General features: G+C 38.8%; 1 protein-coding gene across 3 annotated transcripts in view; it reads left to right on the top strand.

Annotated features, from left to right (window-relative positions):
- Positions 1-311: 311 nt before the first annotated feature.
- LOC117307387 (protein MON2 homolog) overlaps positions 312-17,882 on the top strand; it is a 34,588-nt gene continuing 17,017 nt past the window's right edge. Inside the window, exons 1-23 of one of the 3 annotated variants that reach the window (XM_033792123.1) lie at positions 312-374; positions 1,789-1,914; positions 2,273-2,336; positions 2,850-2,977; positions 3,279-3,410; positions 3,717-3,846; positions 4,316-4,428; positions 5,207-5,332; positions 5,731-5,925; positions 6,452-6,576; positions 6,863-6,993; positions 7,721-7,868; positions 8,664-8,920; positions 9,727-9,808; positions 10,317-10,367; positions 11,749-11,939; positions 12,269-12,417; positions 13,043-13,390; positions 13,883-14,095; positions 14,205-14,380; positions 14,864-15,026; positions 15,306-15,578; positions 16,032-16,233. In XM_033792123.1, coding sequence (XP_033648014.1) covers positions 1,801-1,914; positions 2,273-2,336; positions 2,850-2,977; positions 3,279-3,410; positions 3,717-3,846; positions 4,316-4,428; positions 5,207-5,332; positions 5,731-5,925; positions 6,452-6,576; positions 6,863-6,993; positions 7,721-7,868; positions 8,664-8,920; positions 9,727-9,808; positions 10,317-10,367; positions 11,749-11,939; positions 12,269-12,417; positions 13,043-13,390; positions 13,883-14,095; positions 14,205-14,380; positions 14,864-15,026; positions 15,306-15,578; positions 16,032-16,233 — 3,511 coding nt within the window. In that variant the 5' untranslated portion in view covers positions 312-374; positions 1,789-1,800. Of the gene's footprint in view, positions 375-1,788; positions 1,915-2,272; positions 2,337-2,849; positions 2,978-3,278; positions 3,411-3,716; positions 3,847-4,315; positions 4,429-5,206; positions 5,333-5,730; positions 5,926-6,088; positions 6,093-6,142; positions 6,260-6,451; positions 6,577-6,862; positions 6,994-7,720; positions 7,869-8,663; positions 8,921-9,726; positions 9,809-10,316; positions 10,368-11,748; positions 11,940-12,268; positions 12,418-13,042; positions 13,391-13,882; positions 14,096-14,204; positions 14,381-14,863; positions 15,027-15,305; positions 15,579-16,031; positions 16,234-17,882 lie in introns of those variants that run through there. The other 2 variants (XM_033792126.1, XM_033792124.1) reach the window with 2 other exon arrangements.

Genomic DNA, 17,882 nt, shown 5'->3' on the forward strand with positions numbered 1-17,882 from the left:
GCGGATGTGGATTTTTGTTAAGGGAGCGAACTTTAGGGGGAGTTTGGGGGGGGGGCCCTGGTTACGGGCCTGGGTTAGTGACGGTATTGGGGTCTTGTATTTTTAGTCATTCCCCAACAACTCACAGCGCCATAGCCACGGGGCCAGGAAGTGAGGCGATATAACAAACAACTAGCACCGTAGGCCTATCCTAGCTACATAAGGCTGAGGCTATCTGCGTCATGTCATCGGCAAGACTGGGGGACTTGTGGCCAGTTTACTAAAATGGACTTTAAACCGCGCGGTGTTCTGGGTAATTGGTGAGAAAAATGGCCGCCCCTATGTGATGACGAGGGAGGAAGGTGGAAGGGCATGATAGTAACTCTTAATTAAAGGTAAATTTCGGCCCTGATTTAAGCTATTTTTCGGTTTGATGCCTTCGATTTTAACTGAGATCTTCAAGAGTATTTTTGTTATATTAAAAATGACTGCCGATCATTTTTATCGTAAAAATTGTAAACACGACGGCGGGCGACTGCAATGCAAACCGACATTCAATTGCATTTAATTTAAAGTTTGAACTTTTTAAGTTGAAGATACGATATGTAATGTAAGCATGATGACAAGTTAGGTACTGAATCACATAGTGTGTTGAAATGAAAGTCATTTAACGGTCTGTGGAAAAATCAAGGAGTCGCTGGCAACACAGTGTGAACGATTTCCCTGAATTAAAAATAACTTAACTAATTTAATAAGTTGTTGATGTTTGTTTTGTTGCATAGATTTTAAGGATTTGATCAATCAAAGATGACAACAAGTCAAAAGTTAGCTTCTAAAATTAAACAAAATCATCATTCAAGTAATTCAATTATTTGTTTGCTGTTCAATATTGTCTTCAAAAGGGAGATACTTAACACTTTATAGGGGCAGGGGACATAATTATTAATAATTATTAATAAAATGATAGTTTTCAATAAAAAAAAATAAAAAACTGGATTGTCAATTTGCCCATCATGTGGCAAAGCCAAAAGGACTTGTGTGTAGTGCATTAATAAATAATATATGCATTCATGACGAACAATTATGATAATGTTTATGCTAGGATAGAATCCATTGTTCCTCAATAGTTTACAAAATGCTTGTATTTTACAATTATTCACACACAATATAATTCAAACTTATGGTTTTCAGATGTGATCATTACTTCAAAGTCAAACATTGATACATGTTGAGTATGCCCATGGAGTTCTTATTCTACCTCCATAGTATGCCATACTGAGTTTCATCCAAGTGTGTTGCCACTGGGCAATAGCTTTGAAATGTCAAGTATGGCACTCTCAATTTGTGGCACATACTGAAATTCACATTTCCTTTATCCACCGCATCCCCAAATAATTACCAATGCCTTCAATACTGAACCATCCCGTCATTTTGCAGTCCAACCTCTGCTAATGTTCTACATTACACTTAGCAAATTAAATTTGTTCCTTGCCTAGGCAGCCTAAAGGATTTTTTACTGTGGGCATTTTTTATAAAAAGCCTTTATACAACCCTTGCTAAATAATTTAAAAGAGCTGTGCAATGTATGACCATAGACTATTCCATTAAAGTTCAAAGGTAAGTTGAACTTAGTCAAAGTTCAAAGTTGAGATAATTTTGCAAATAACACTGTTCCATTACAGTTAAAAGGTAAGTTGAACTTAGTATCGAATCATGTTGTACACAGGTAAATCAACACATGTAACTGTGACAAATTGAGACAAGTCTATTTGTTGAACCTGAAACCTATTAATTGAATTAATTTCACAGCAGATCTAAACAATGGCAGGCCGAGCCGGAGAGACAGTCGTGACTAAACGTCTCGTTGAGAACCTTCAAACCGATCTACGTGGTCTCTCCAATGAAAGCAAAAGAAAATTTCCGCCTGTGAAGGAGGTTTGTGTGTTTTGTGTTATGAAATATCATTGTTGTTTTAGATCCACTTCAAAGTCATTTTTGTGTAAGGTAGAATGATCTAAAGTTACCATAACTTATATAGTATGTACAGGTCATAGAAATTTGACTTACATCCTTTAAGCGTTGACCAATCACAACCATGAATGCATTGCAGAACAAGTGGGCGGGGCTTATATGACCAGTTTATTGACCCCTGGCACAAGCCCAACCTCGCTGAGGTCAAAGTAAGACCTAGCATTGGCTGAAAGTTGTGCATGGTGGCGTTGCACTGTACATGCAAGGGGTCTTATTGTACATATCACAAAACTCATTGGTATTTTTATTATGATTTAAACAGGCTGCAGAAGCGGGAATACTCAAGATTCGAACCATCGCTGCACGGAATAAAAACATTTTGCCCGGTAAGCTTGATTGGTAAATCATAGGGGGTGCTACCTGCACATAGTTCTTCCATGTGAGTTGTATAATTTGCAAATTCTAGACCTGGATTGTTCTAAGATACAAAATTGTCCTATCTACTTTTGAGGTAGTAAATATACAGCAGGACAATAAGTTAATTAACAGAACTAAGTAGTGTTCCAAATTATCTAAAACTACCCAGCAGAAGTAGGGCAAGTTCTAACTTGGTCATGGTACTCTCCTAAATTTTATAAACCTAATCAAATAAAAATAAAACAATACAACAAACAACAACAGTTGAAGTTCTTATTTGAACTGATTTTTAACCTACTCTTCAGCAGTAGATAAATATGTAGACAGTTCTAATATGAACGACCTACACTTAAATCTATTTCCTAATTAACCCCATGGGCAAGTTTTTTTCTTTACCAAGGCAATTCTTTTAAAATTTGACCAAAGTATTTTTGGTACAGCATAATTTTACAAAGACAATTTGTTAATTGTTTTTTTTTCAGCACTTGTAGCGTGCAGTGGTGAGATCCTTCAACCATTTCTTCTTGGATGTGACACCAAGAACCTCAAAATAGTCCAGCTATGTCTCGGTTCGGTTCAAAGGCTCATCACTCATGAAGCGCTATCTGTTGTAAGTATACATCCATCTAATAGATGCTAGTTTTGCATCAAGAATATAATTTGTATTAACCTATACACCGATACAGTGCTTATTAAAATAAGCACTGTATTCTCAGTATGTTCCTGCGTTGTTAAGGTCATGGGTTCAAATCCCATCCAAGTGATTTGCTTGTGGATTCGTTTTCACAGAACTCGGATAGTACAGTGCTAAATACATATCAGTGTATGGGTAATAAAGTACAAAGTATAATCCATCTAGTTTAATATTTGGTATACAATGTATGTGTATTGAATGAATCCGACTTTTACAGGGAGCTGCTAGCAATGTGATTAACATGTTGTGGAATCTAATGGAGGGAGGTATTGAGGATCTAAAAGTCCTACAAACAGCTGTAGTCATCCTAACCTCAAACACCATAGTCAGGGGACCTGCACTTGCTAGGGTGAGTCTGCTATTGTTTGTATAGCTCTGTTATGATTTCCTTATGGTATTTCCCCCATCGGTATACTCTCTAGCCCAACTGACAAATGATTCTTTGTGGATCCCACCCGAGTAATATGCCTGTGTTTTTTTCCACAGAGCTTGAGGAAAGTACTGAGTATTCAGTGCTAACACACATTGATGTATATGGGTAAAACCAAATTTAATATTCTTTATCCCCAATGCAAATAAATTCATCCATTGAAGATAATCAAAGCTGTACTTGGTAAGGGATCACTACAATAAAACCTGACTTGTTGTTTTGCAGGCAATCGTGGTGTGTTTCCGACTTCACTTTTCAAAAGACAATACAACAAGTAACACAGCATCAGCCATAGTACAACAAGTGATCTCAATTGTCATGGAGAGGGTATTGGCTGAAGACGATGCAAATGCAGGTAAAGATTTATGAATTCTGAATTCATGTGTGTTGCTTTGGTAGGCAGTTGCTACCTTAAACTACTGTCTGACTATGGTGAAACCGCAAAACACTTTGATACCTCACCATGCAATGCCTCAAATCCCAAATACGTATGCTTCACTAATGGACCTGCAGACAAGTTCTCAAATGAACATAATATACCCAGCAAGTAGATAGACACATTGTGTTACCGCAAACCAAATAGTGATACCTCACTATGCAATGCCTCAAATCCAATATCATCCACTGAGATGGATAAACTATGCCAGCCTGCAATATGATGGAATCTAGTGCCTGCATCTACACAATCCATGTACCCAATTGGTTCAGTGCACAGTTGTACCAACGAACACAACCTGTGCTGTTAAACGGTTTGAATGTGATTAATCAACTCCTTTGAGAATGGAACCAATAGTAGGACCGTTAATGTTGTCATTCTGTCTCAGATGGAGCTGAATCTGACGTTGATTTGGAGAAGTTGAAATCCAGCAGTACAAGCAGTAAGGCAGCACCCAAGTCACTCCGGCCATGTGCTACGGATGCTTACTTACTTTTTCAGGTAAAACAGGAAAACACAGACCTTTTAAAAAAAAACTCAATCCTGATCAGTTGGTTTTATGCTCCAGTAATTGTCATTTGTTTCAGGTGACAATCAGTAGATAAGATAATACCCTAATATCCATTAGCTATGTCATAAATCAAAAGGGCAGACTTTACCATGTATTTTTAAAACTTGAATGGGCTTGCATCAAAGGTAATGTCTTTCAGACAAGTTGAAAAGCTCTTGGTCAAAACAAGAACTTAATTTGGCAAAGTTTCCTATAATAAGTCAATGCTGAATTATTCGTTCTGATATAATAGGTACACAAACTGTACCACAGTCATTACTTTCTACTACTGGCATGACACTTCCATAATCCAGTATGCAATATATATCCCTGTGAAATTTCAATGTATGAAAAGGCTCACATCATACCAACCAAATAGTTATATTAGTGACACAACAACTTCTATAAACAACAATAAAGTAACATGAGGAAATTCACATTGGAAAGCAGGTTACTTAGTAATGCACTGTTGAACTTGTTTACAAGGAAGCACTAACAAGTGAATATCAAACCAAAGTGGACTCGACAGAATACTTGCCACAAGACATAGCTGGCAATGCTAGATGGAGGTAAACACCGTGGTGAGGATTTCCAAGTGATACTTGCAAAGCTGTCTGAAAACACTAATCCAAAGAGAAACGGAAGTGCCCATTGCAAAATGAAAATGGCCTTGCCCTCAAAGATGAATATCTATTGCTGATGTCAGAGTTGTGTTTTCTGTATTGACAGGATCTTTGCTATCTCCTGAATGGTGACCATCCATACTGGCTGTCTGGTATGACTGAAATGACAAGGACATTTGGTCTGGAACTCCTAGAGTCAGTCCTGAACAGCTTTCCACAGATATTCTTAAGGGTGAGTAATTCATTCAGATCATTACTCTCTGGGCTTGTCCTCAACCACTCCGTATACACACCCCCCTCATGGTTTGGCTTGAGTTTGATACATTCCAAATGACTGCACCCTAAAGGGCGCTATCTCTAAGCATGAGGCCAGGCAGACCAGTCTTATTGGTGCTGTCTCCTAAACCATTTAGAAACCAAAGCAGCTGCAAGATTTTACATCTAAGTACTAAACCAAAAGGACAAAGTAAACATTTGCCAACTTTGTACGTATGTAAACATAGTATCGACATTGAAATAACCTAACAATATCTACTGTTACAAACAACGATGCATACCTTTAAGAAGCCATTCTAATTATGATTACGTATGTATTGACTTGACATAAGTAGGTTATCTTATTCTTTTCAGCATAAGGAGTTTAGTTTCCTCTTGAAGGAGCGTGTGTGTCCTCTGGTGATCAAACTCTTCTCACCTAGTATTAAACATCGTCAGGGAATAGTTGCTCCTTCACCTCCTACTAGTCCTGAGAAACCCTCGTTCCCTATCAGTATGAGACTGCTTAGGGTGGTCTCAGTGCTTATTAACAAGTACTACACATTATTGGTAAGTACCATAATAAGACATCCTGCTTATAAGATGTTGTTATTAAACATCGTCAGGGAATAGTTGCTCCTTCACCTCCTACTAGTCCTGAGAAACCCTCGTTCCCTATCAGTATGAGACTGCTTAGGGTGGTCTCAGTGCTTATTAACAAGTACTACACATTATTGGTAAGTACCATAATAAGACATCCTGCTTATAAGATGTTGTTATTAAACATCGTCAGGGAATAGTTGCTCCTTCACCTCCTACTAGTCCTGAGAAACCCTCGTTCCCTATCAGTATGAGACTGCTTAGGGTGGTCTCAGTGCTTATTAACAAGTACTACACATTATTGGTAAGTACCGTAATTTCCAGTGTATAAGGCGCGTCTTATCTAACTTAGAAAGGGAAAAAAAAAAAACCTGCCTCCTATCTCCTGTAGCGCCATGTCTGATAACGCTTTGAGTTCATTTTGATGATCACTGCGTGCAATCTTATATTTATTATTGTTATTATTGCTATAATATGTTTTTATTTCTGTGTACAGGTGACAGAGTGTGAGATATTTCTGTCTCTCCTTGTCAAGTTTATGGAGAGTGATAAGTGTATGTGGCAGCGCATCCTAGCACTAGAAGTCATGTACAAGCTATGTTCTCAAGCTAAACTACTCAGGTATGTCATCAACCCTCATCTAGTACTCAGTCAGTAGAAAGACATAGACATTTTTTGCTTTTAATTATTTAAAACAAGCTTTGCAGTGCCTTCTTGTCTTTACTGGCACTACAAGCTGCAATATGCCAACCTGCAATATGATATGGTCAACTCAGTTCACTATAGTTATGTTGGTGATTGATTGCCATACACAACCCATGTAGTTGAATTGTTTCAAAAAAGTCTCTGGAAGTGTGTAGAGTAATTAGTAAACATAGTGTTTTGCATTTGTTATGTATTTTTGCAGGTGTTTTTGCCAGAGTTATGACATGAAGCCTCACTCAACCAAGATCTTTGCTAATATCGTCAACGCTCTTGGCTCATTCATCCAATCCTTGTTTGTTAACCCTGTAGTGGAGAGACAATCCTCTCTTATATGTAAGTGTTATCTACAACTCTAGTCATGGGGACTAAAAGTTCAAACCAGTAGACGGGGCAAATACGTGTAATAATGAAGGTTCAAGACAAGACCGAGACCCGACTGTTTGAAACCTTTTCTGAGACCTGAGGTGTCGACACTGATTAAATAATTAATATAAATAGATTCAAGATGAGATTGGTACGTCAAGATTTGAGACTCAAGACTAAGATCTGCAGGGTCACGACACTTACTACATGGTTATTAACATTACATATGACCACATGAGTTAAACATTGACCTTAACATTTACTCGTTTGTCAATCCTTCAGAGATATATTGTTTACTGAAATATTATAAGTAAACACAATGAACCGAGTTATATAGTTGTTGATGCACTGCATGGTGAGTTATCAATGAATGTTTAGTTTGTGGTAACACCATGTGTATCTAATTTGCTGGGGAGATTTTGTTTTTTGGGAACTAGGGACCTACAACAAAATCTACACCGCAAAGTAGATATACTTGTGGTTTTACCGCAAACTGAAAACACATGCATAGGATTGTTGATAAAACAATCATTAAAATTTTCTGTTTTCCCTCAAATATGATGAACTATTAGATATAATTATTTTTGGTAGGTCGTATGATTGGTTAATTGCAAACTCAACTTACTCTTTCAAAAACCACTTGTGAGTTTTTATTTTTGGATTAGAATGTAATGGTAAATTGTGTTTGATTTTGAAGCTGATAAACAGGGCAAAGAGATGGGAAGTACCTCCTCCATGCAAGCTGTCAATAATTTAGGCGGTAGCAGTGTAACACCACATACAGCATTCTCATACAAAGGAGTCTGGATACCACTTCTACCCGTTTCATACTCCAAACCAGTCTTGTAAGTTATTTATAGACTGCGTGTCTCGTACATGTTCAAATGCTGGAACCTGTTAAAAAGCGCAATTCTGTTTTCTTCAGACAATAAATATATGAAGGATTCCCACTCTCACTCACAATATTTTGCAACCAATAACTTTCCTATTTACAGAGTGGGTCACATTTGATAAGAACCTCGGGTATGGGGAAGTGATGAATGAAAAGGCATACATGATTCATACAGACATTAATCAAATTTAACATTCAATTCTAAATTACACTGGCCAAGCATCTCAAAGCACTCATTAACTTTTGAACAGATAGGCAGAGGAATTATGAGACCTATTTGTGTGCACAATATAAGTGTTTGCAAGGTGATGCAATGCAATCTGCTGCAATGCAATCTGCTGCAATGCAATCTGCAAGGGACTATGCCATAAACACTGGGGCAGGTCCGTTCTCTTAACACTACGTGAAGCCGGTTCTTTTACATCATTTCCTTGAACCTACAGCTTAATGTCCATATGGTTAAATGTCTATCTCAGAGACTCAAATGTGATGACTAGAATCCAACCCTACAATTTGACAAAGTCCTGTCTAACCCAAGTAACCTTCAAACTTTACATACAAATCAACCATAGATTTTGTTTTCAAAGTTAAGCTCTGACAGGAAAGCATTTTCACTTGAAACGCTGAGTCATTAACCACCGGTTCTTTTCAGAACCAACACTACTCTAAAGAGATTTTCACATGGTGCTATCGCAGACCTCCTTCAGTTAGATGTTTTCACTCAGTTCCCCTCATTTTATTTCCTCAGTCTTGAGATGTTAGATAAAGCTGATGCACCATTGATACCAGAGGGCTATGCCATCTCAGTAGCCTTTGCGAGTCTCTTGGATGTGGTTAAAGGCGTGACGACCATTGTGACTCAAGAGATGCAAGGAGAGGAACGTCGATTGCGCAATCAAGCTAGAGACAGGGAGCTTCATGTTGTCAACTCAGAAACCAAGGAGAAGGAATCTACTGAGGAGAAGGAGGAAGATGCTAATAGTTTCTTGTTGCAGGTTGATGAAGGTATAGCAAATGCATTTGTGTCTTACATTAGAACACCATGAAAGTTTCTTAATAAAAATAAAGTGGTCAATTATAGGACAAACAAACAGTTCAAACATAGCTTTGACAGATGCCAGAGTGAAAATGGATATGGGGTGTTAAAAGGCATAGCCTACAATACTAAAAATCCCATCAAACCTTAAGTGTAAGTGTATAATACCTGAGTCTTATGTAGCACACGTATCTACAAATAAGAAACTCAAGGCACTCTGAGAAAGTGAAACTATAGGAATAATGATTTGTTTAGAAGGAATGATTTAAAAGCATCAAAACACCCACTAGGGATGGTACAACTTGCTGCTAAACTAAACCAGAAACATCGAGGCAAGCCCCTTATCTTCAAGCCCCTTCTCTTTCACGATGAGTGGTCTGGGTTCACAACACCAGACACACATGCCATGACGGGATATGAACCAACACTTTGCTACAACATCAGAACTTTCTTTACCTCCTGACTAAAATGCTACATGATTATCATTAGACTACAACATCCCATTCCAATTGGTCAGACTAGTGCGTTTAGATTAGTATCCCACACCATTGGAACAAGCTCCTGGAAATTTACCAATCTGACTCAAGTTAAAGAAACCATTGAAGACTCGTTAGAGACATTAGAGACGATTAAAGCACTGAATTCGCAGACAGACTTTTGCCATCATGGTGTCTCTGCAAACCTCACAATATCTTGAGAGCATGACAGGTTTTTGCTGCTCTGTGTTTTGTGTCTTAATCTTTTTTATTGACTGAATGGTTCCTTTTACTTGAAGGTCTTCGTCTGCTGTGGGAGGAGATTGTGAATTCATCTTGGTGTGGTGTCCTTGCAGCTTTAACTCTACTCCTTGATGCATGGTAATCAACATCAACTAATTATGCAAAGTTGCTTTTCATATCCCAATCCCTTGTTTCGTTAGATGATCAACATTAGTAGGCCGATGCTTTCATCAAATTATATAGCATAGAGAGATGTGTTATTTTGTTTGTAGTTTGCTGTAGTTTGGGCACTAGATCTTGTCATTGTTTCTACAGTTTATTGGGATTAAAAGTCTTTGAACTGTTTTCCAACCAGAGAGGAAACTAAAATATTGCACTAACAACATTGTTAGTCGATTTTGTCCAGAGTCACAAACATTGAGTCTGAGTTACAAGTGACATGGAACTTGGACTCTGCAATTGTGACTCCAAGTCTGTATCATTGACCTTCGGGACCTCGAGCCCCAAGTCCAAGTTCTAAACAATGTGACTCAATTTCACTGGAGTCCGAGTCCTAAAAAATGTGACTCGATTTAAGCTTGAGTCCGATTCATGAGTTATATACTACACTGGATTTGGTATTAAGATTAATGATGCATTTTTACAGTGAGCCTTTTTGGAGTATGTACCTACGGTCTGCTATTGCTCATACAGACAGGTAAACCTGAGGTGCCAATTGACTAGCACTTAATCAATTAGCACTTAATTAACCACGAGGGAAGAGGTTTTTGGGTTCATCACTGTGGGGTTGTCATGGTTGAAATGTTCACCAACTTTATAAACATTTTTACAATGTCATGGTAGTTTTGGCTCTTGCATGTGAACATGTACAGTTTGCGGTGAATTTAGGGGTGTTTATTTTGTTTGTCTAGTCATCCAACTTGAAAATAAGCAGTTGCTATGGATTGAATGCTGTTTGTATGTAACCTTATAACGAGTTGTTTGTCAAATTTATAGTAAAATGGCATGGTTGTAAAAGTCAGCTTTTGGTCGAGAGATCAATGTTTGTGTTAACATGGTTTAGGTGGCTAATGTCAGGGCATGTTTGAGCACTATTGAATGGTTAGCAATGGGAGACTTTTGGGACGCTTGGTGCAGCAGACTTACCAGTTAAAATCCATTTTTCTTGGTAATGTGCGCATGCTCAGAACTATGTAAACAATGAAAATTGAGCTGGTAAGTCTGCTGCCACCTAGCGTTCCAAAGTCTCTCATGGTTCAGATGGTTAGTCTGGGGATGGTTCAAAGAGCCCTCTAAAGCACCATGGTATAGTCACTGATAAATCATTGTCATCAAGCTTCCCATACCATGGTGTGTAATGCACAAATTTATCTCATGTAATTCTCATACATTGAAATTCCATCCTATTCAAACCTCATTAGTGATCTTGAGTTTACTAAATCCCAAAATCACAATGGTGTTAATTTTACTTTTTTTTTCATCACCGCATTCTTTTGAATTAGTCATTTAATATATCAAGGTTATCCAATTTATAATTGCATGAGTTCATAAACTGTATTCCAAACACTTCATTTTCGTTTTCCGTCTATAAACCTACCAAGGTTATGCTCAACAACAAACATCAATAGAAAAACAAGAAAATTGTGTTACACTGTTTGGGGGGAGGGGACCAATGACTAAAAAACATAGTTTGAATTGACCTTTAGAATGATTCCTGTACAGTCTGCCCTCTGACATCTGGGCAATCAAAATAGACTTGTCCTTTCATTCTGAGATAGAGAGTATGAAGTCCATCACTGAAACTATAGCCCACAAAGGTTCAGAGGATTTGAGGACGAGACTTAAAGGAAACTGCTACCAAATTTTCAGAGTACTTTCACATCCAGCTGTCCTTAACCATATCCTCAACAGAGAGTTGGATTTCTAGAAGTACAAAGGGTTGATGTAAACCAACTCTAAAGGAAAATTGCTACCAAATGTTTGAATTAAACATACCCTCACCAGAAACTGATGTTTTGAATTTGAGAAGTAGAAAGGTTTGATGTAAACCAACCTTCGTTTCCTTTGACTCCATTCAGCATGGAGGAATCCGCTACTGAATCCATCTTGAAATCACAGGAGTTATACGCAAGCTTGTGTGGTAAACTGGGCCTTACAGTGCCTAGGGATGCCTTTGTGACGTCTCTGTGTAAGGCGTCTTTACCTCCTCACTACGCACTGACTGTACTCAATATAGCTGCACCACAGACACCATCTAATCAACCAAGAGGTAGGTTTTAGAAGTAGCAGCTATGGCTACGGCTGTTACTAAGGGTGTTGCCAATGACAACCTATACTTCAATGTACAGTGATGAGGTGACCAAGCCAAAGCCATAGCTGCTACCTTTGTTTAACAACCAACACTAATGCATTTTCTCATTGTATGATCCGAACCACCCTTTGAAGAGAAGAGCTTGCATTTGAAGATATTGTGTAAAGGAAGCCACGTCGTGAATACTACAGCTTTGGAACCGAGGCAGGAGTGGAACCAGTGTCCTCGGAGTTGAGGAAGAGAGATCGCTGACTAACTATTAAACAAAGTCCATCTTTCTCTTATAGGTCATATGCGATCACACAGCCGCGATAACTTCCTTCAAGGCAGCCAGGCAGCTGAAGGTGGATCTAATGAAACAGATGGTAGGAATCAAGTGGTAGCAGTAGGCACCCCTCTAGCAACGGTGGTCGGTACTCAACAAGGACCAGTTATGGTAAGGGTTATGATGCTCTCAAACAAACCCTCAAACAATGATAACATTTTTGTGTAACATTGTAAACATTTTTATTTACTTTTATGATTGATGCAAAGAATAACTTTCTTTGCATCAATCCTAAGACTGAGAGTAAATAAAAAGATTCAGATCCAGAAGCTCTTCTCCTACAATGAATTAGCCAATCTCAACCCTGACTCATCAATGTAAGACACAGTAGGTGTCTTATGTTGTACAGTAAAACAAGACATGATGTAGCTGGAACTAGGCACATGTTAACTTAGTACGGGGGATTGCTAGTCATCCTCACACAGTGTTACATAGGTTTCTGAGGTTCCCTAGTTAAAGTCAATCAATGATAATAAAACAAAATAAGCTGGCATTTATTGAGCCCCTTTTTTCATAGGATGCAAAGCGCTTGGATTTCTCCAACACAGATCAAATAAAAATCAAAGATGGCCCAATACAAATAAAAGTTACTGTCGACCAAACAAGTGAGTCTTCAACATATTCTTGAATGATTCAAGTGAGTTTGCATTTCTGATGATAATGATGGGATCCTAGAAACTGTAATCCTGTTGAATACACAACCAACCAGTTTCTCAATCTGTTATTACTGTTTCAGCTAACGGCCAAGAACATCCAGTGTATGCGTGCCATCTTGAGCTTAGCTCACTGCCATGGATCCATACTAGGCACTGCCTGGCATCTGGTCCTCACTACCCTCCAACATCTAGTCTGGATCTTGGGTCTCAAGCCAGCCGCTGGGGGTAGCTTGAAGGTTGGCAGTGCAGCCGAGGCTCCTAACACGGTCATCACGACGGCCGTCATGGCCGAGCTGCCAGTACTCTCTGCCATGTTGTCTCGTCTGTTTGAGAGCTCCCAGTACTTGGATGATGTGGCTCTACACCATCTGATTGATGCATTGTGTAAACTGTCTACTGAGGCAATGGATATGGCCTTCTCTAACAGAGTAAGGAAGACTGTGTGTAGACTTCAGAAGGGATTACAAAGTGGCTTTTTTGTTTTATCTTAACAGTTAAGTTTCTCCTAAATCCCTGAGGGGCTTAGCAAGAGACATTCCAATGCAATCACATTCTCAAAGTCAACATTTTTGAACTCACATGGTTTCACTACCTTCATCTCAAAATTTGCTTCATTTGAGTGAAATGTTATCTTAAATATCTTGTGTTATCCTTGCAGGGCATTCCTTCTGAATACAAAATGTAATATTTCTAAATGAGTCTTTGCATCGACTATGCCAAGAAGAAAAAAAACAGGGATTTTGTACCTTGTATAAATCCTGATAGAAAATCTGACTCATTGCATTTGAAATATGTTTCTTATGATGTCTTGTACCAAGTCTTCATTCCATTGGACAGTGTTCCTGATGGTACTGCATAACAATTACAGACTGGATCAAACCATTTTTATAAATCTGTAAACTGTTGCCATTGCTCCTAAGGAACCCTCATTGTTTGCGGTTGCAAAGCTGCTGGAGACGGGTTTGGTGAATATGTCAAGAATGGAGGTATTATGGCGCCCTGTAACGGCTCACCTCCTTGAGGTGTGTAGTCATCCTCATGTAAGGATGAGAGGTTGGGGTGCTGAGGCAGTTACAGCGTTAGTCAAGGCATCCCTGGGATTTAAACATGAACCTCCTGTACATCAGAATCTGGTGAGTGTTTCCTTTTAATCACTGTAGCTTGCAAGCCTGGGGAAACGAGATTGGTCTATACTTCCAGAATGTCATATTTATTGGTTGTTTTTCATTGTCCCCCTGTCAGAGACTGCAGACACTATTGTTGGGTCCATTGCAGGAGTTATCCTCCATCCCACATGCAGACATCAGACAGAAACAATTAGAATGTGTACATCAGTTACTTTCTAGTAATGGTGAGACCATGGTTCATGGATGGCCGCTGGTGTTAGGGGTGATCGGAGCTGTCACTGAAGATCAAGGGTAAGGCAGGGTTTAAGATCAAGGGTAAGGCAGGGTTTCTCCAAATACAAGGGTGTAAGAACAGTAAATACATTCAGCGCTCATAGTTATTACAACGTTTCTAAAGAGACCAAACAGCCCATGTAGTAACACACTTTTATACCTGATAATTGTTTTGTTCATAGGATCGGGGAAAGTACTAAGTATACACACCTCTGTAAGAGTTAACCAAATTATAACAATTATATGTTTTGAGAAAATCTTATTTGAAGTTGAACTGTGCAAGGCAGACATTTTCAAACATTCAAATTTGATAATTTGTTATGTATTTCTAAAAATAAATTACGCTTATTCCTTTGAGAAAGACTCTGCTAGGGTCGGAACCTAGGCCATTAACTATGCATACAATTTGGGTTTGTAGGCAGTTTGTAATAACTTATTCTTGATGTTTATTCCATTAAATGAAGTTTTTGACAGATTTCTAATTGTCTCCAAACATCTCAGGGAAAGTCTAATCAGGACGGCCTTCCAGAGTTTGCAATTAGTCGTCACAGACTTCCTTCCTATCATGCCTTGCTACTGCCTGCAAATCAGTGTCACAACGGCAGCTAAGTTTGGTCTCCAGCAAGAAGAGCTGAATATCAGTCTAACTGCTGTGGGACTCCTAGTAAGGACATTCTGTTGTTATATCTTTCTGGGTTTAGTAAAACAAAATTTACTGGAGCGTGACACGAACCAACGACTTCCAGATTAACGCACCATCTGAGTTATTCAGTCCTTTGTTAGGGGTCTCGCCAGTAGTCAATATCTTTGTTGAGACGTGCCAGTCAGAAGCCATACAATTGTTAGCTGCCATGTAGCCAGGGATCACACCCAAATTTACGATACAACCTTTTATCAAGAGAAGTATTGTGCGATTTTGACATTTGTCTTAATTCCTCCACAGTGGAACATCTCAGACTACCTCTACCAGAATAGAGACAAGATCCGTGAGGGTCTAGAGAAGGAATCTCAAGACATTGAGGCTCAGCCAGAGGGTTGTGAGCAACCAGTACCTCCCTTTGATGCTCTGTGGTTGACCCTGTATTCCCGACTGGCTGATCTTTGCGTTGACCCCCGACCCGCTGTCAGGAAGAGTGGTGGACAGACACTGTTCTCTACCATCAGTGCTCATGGAGCACTCCTCAAGCTATCAACATGGCAGATTGTTCTGTGGCAGGTAAGTGCTGCACTATGCAATAGAACTGTTAGAAATTTTATAAAAGCTATTGTAGGTACCATTTTTATAGCTACCCATTTATTCCTGGGAGAAGTAATTATAGTTCAGTGTTTTGCTCCAGGAAATAATTCCTATGACTGGGAATCCAACCGTACTGTAATGACTTGGCCACCAGAAATGACTCTGCTATTTTTGTTAATACCTTTCTGGCCATGAAACTAAGGGACCCTAAAAGCGACTAGCACTGTGACAAGATGACAAACAAATGTAGAAAAATTCACACAATAAGCTGGAGACTGAAAACCCAATCTACACAAAAGGCTTTGGTGCGGGATTCGAACTGGGTCGAAAGGCAGGAAAGAAACCACTGAGCCAACCTAAACGCTCCAAAATAGAATCTTCATATTATTGCTAATGGTTAGTTTAAAATCTCTGCTCCTTTACTCTCTGTAGGTGCTGTTCCCTTTACTGGACAAAGTGAAGAAGCTTTCAGGAACAGCGGGTCAGGATAAAGTGGAAGGTGTTGTGAGTGGTAACATTCTGATTCATCACTCTAGAGACACGGCTGAGAAACAATGGGCAGAAACTAAAGTGCTTACCCTCGCTGGGGTAGCTAGAGTCTTCAACACATGGAGGCATGCACTACTCGCATTAGGTCAGCACTCCTACTGTTATTCCCATTAATAAATACCTTTTCACTAAAAAAAATGCGGTCAAGATGTAACCTTTTGCTTTGCGTTTCTGTTGTACTTGTGTTCAAGGGCAACGTTTTACTGTTAACTGTAAGCTCTTCTGATGTAAACAAGACCATTTTGGACACACAGGTTTGTATGTGCGCACATGTTACATCAAAATTTATACAATTTTAGCGGGTACGTGCATGGGCGCAAGGTGCCAATGAAACATGAACAAACATACGATTCAATGCAAAACGAAAATACTTGTGGTATAGGATGCAATATAAGGCAAACTTAACTGCTCACACAAAATTAGGACAATTTTTTCAAACAAGTGTATCTTTATTATTTATTACTCTCTTTGTATATGTTATATTATCAATGCAAAGCTGAAGTGTTCCTCTTTAAAATGATACCACATTTGCAATGATTACATGATGCTGGACTTGACCACGTTAATGAGAATGAGACAAAGTCACAATTCAAATGTGCGAAAAATAGCAATTCTTTGTTACTGTGTGAACAAACAAGTTGGCACTAATTCAAACAAGTAAGAAATGTTACTGTTTTAATGCACTTAAATGAGACAAGAAGTTCAGTAAATACCCAAACAAGTTGTTTTTTTTCAAGAAAGTGATAATTTTGGCACATTTGATTTGTGACTTTACCTAATGGTTATTCATGTAGCCAAATTCAGTATCATGTAATCATTGCAAATGTGGTATCATTTTAAAGAGAACCACTTCAGCTTTGCATTGACAATATAACATATACAAATGGAGTAATAATTAATAAAGATATACTTGATTAAAAAAAGTTTCCAAACGTTTTGTGAGCAGTTTAGAATCATATGCTCTTTCTAATGGTATGCATTTTGTAAAGGTGTTTGTATTCACAGGACAGTGAATCATAAATGAATGTTAATTGTACGCGAGCAGCTGCGCGCAGGTGTTTGTATTCACAGGACAGTGAATCATAAATGAATGTTAATTGTACGCGAGCAGCTGCGCGCAGGTGTTTGTATTCGCAAGGCAGTGAATCATAAATGAATGTTAATTGTACGCGGGCAGCTGCGCGCAGGTGTTTGTATTCGCAGGGCAGTGAATCATAAATGAATGTTAATTGTACGCGAGCAGCTGCGCGCAGGTGTTTGTATTCGCAAGGCAGTGAACCATAAATGAATGTTAATTGTACGCGGGCAGTTGCGCGCAGGTGTTTGTATTCGCAGGGCAGTGAATCATAAATGAATGTTAATTGTACGCGAGCAGCTGCACGCAGGTGTTTGTATTCGTAAGGCAGTGAATCATAAATGAATGTTAATTGTACGCGGGCAGCTGCGCGCAGGTGTTTGTATTCGCAGGACAGTGAACCATTAATGAATATTAATTGTACGCGAGCAGCTGCGCGCAGGTGTTTGTATTCGCAAGGCAGTGAATCATAAAAGAATGTTCATTGTAACGCAGCATTGTGCTACATTGGCTTAATAGGCTGGAACAATGTAAATGGTATGGAATCTGTCGGACAGAAAAGAGTTATTCACAAATCTTGACATAAGTAACCAAGTGCAGTCAACATCCATTGAAATGAAATTCGTATTAAAGCTGGGTGATACAATCACCAACTGGAT

Source organism: Asterias rubens, chromosome 2 (genome assembly GCF_902459465.1).
Source record: "Asterias rubens chromosome 2, eAstRub1.3, whole genome shotgun sequence".
NCBI lineage: Eukaryota > Metazoa > Echinodermata > Asteroidea > Forcipulatida > Asteriidae > Asterias > Asterias rubens.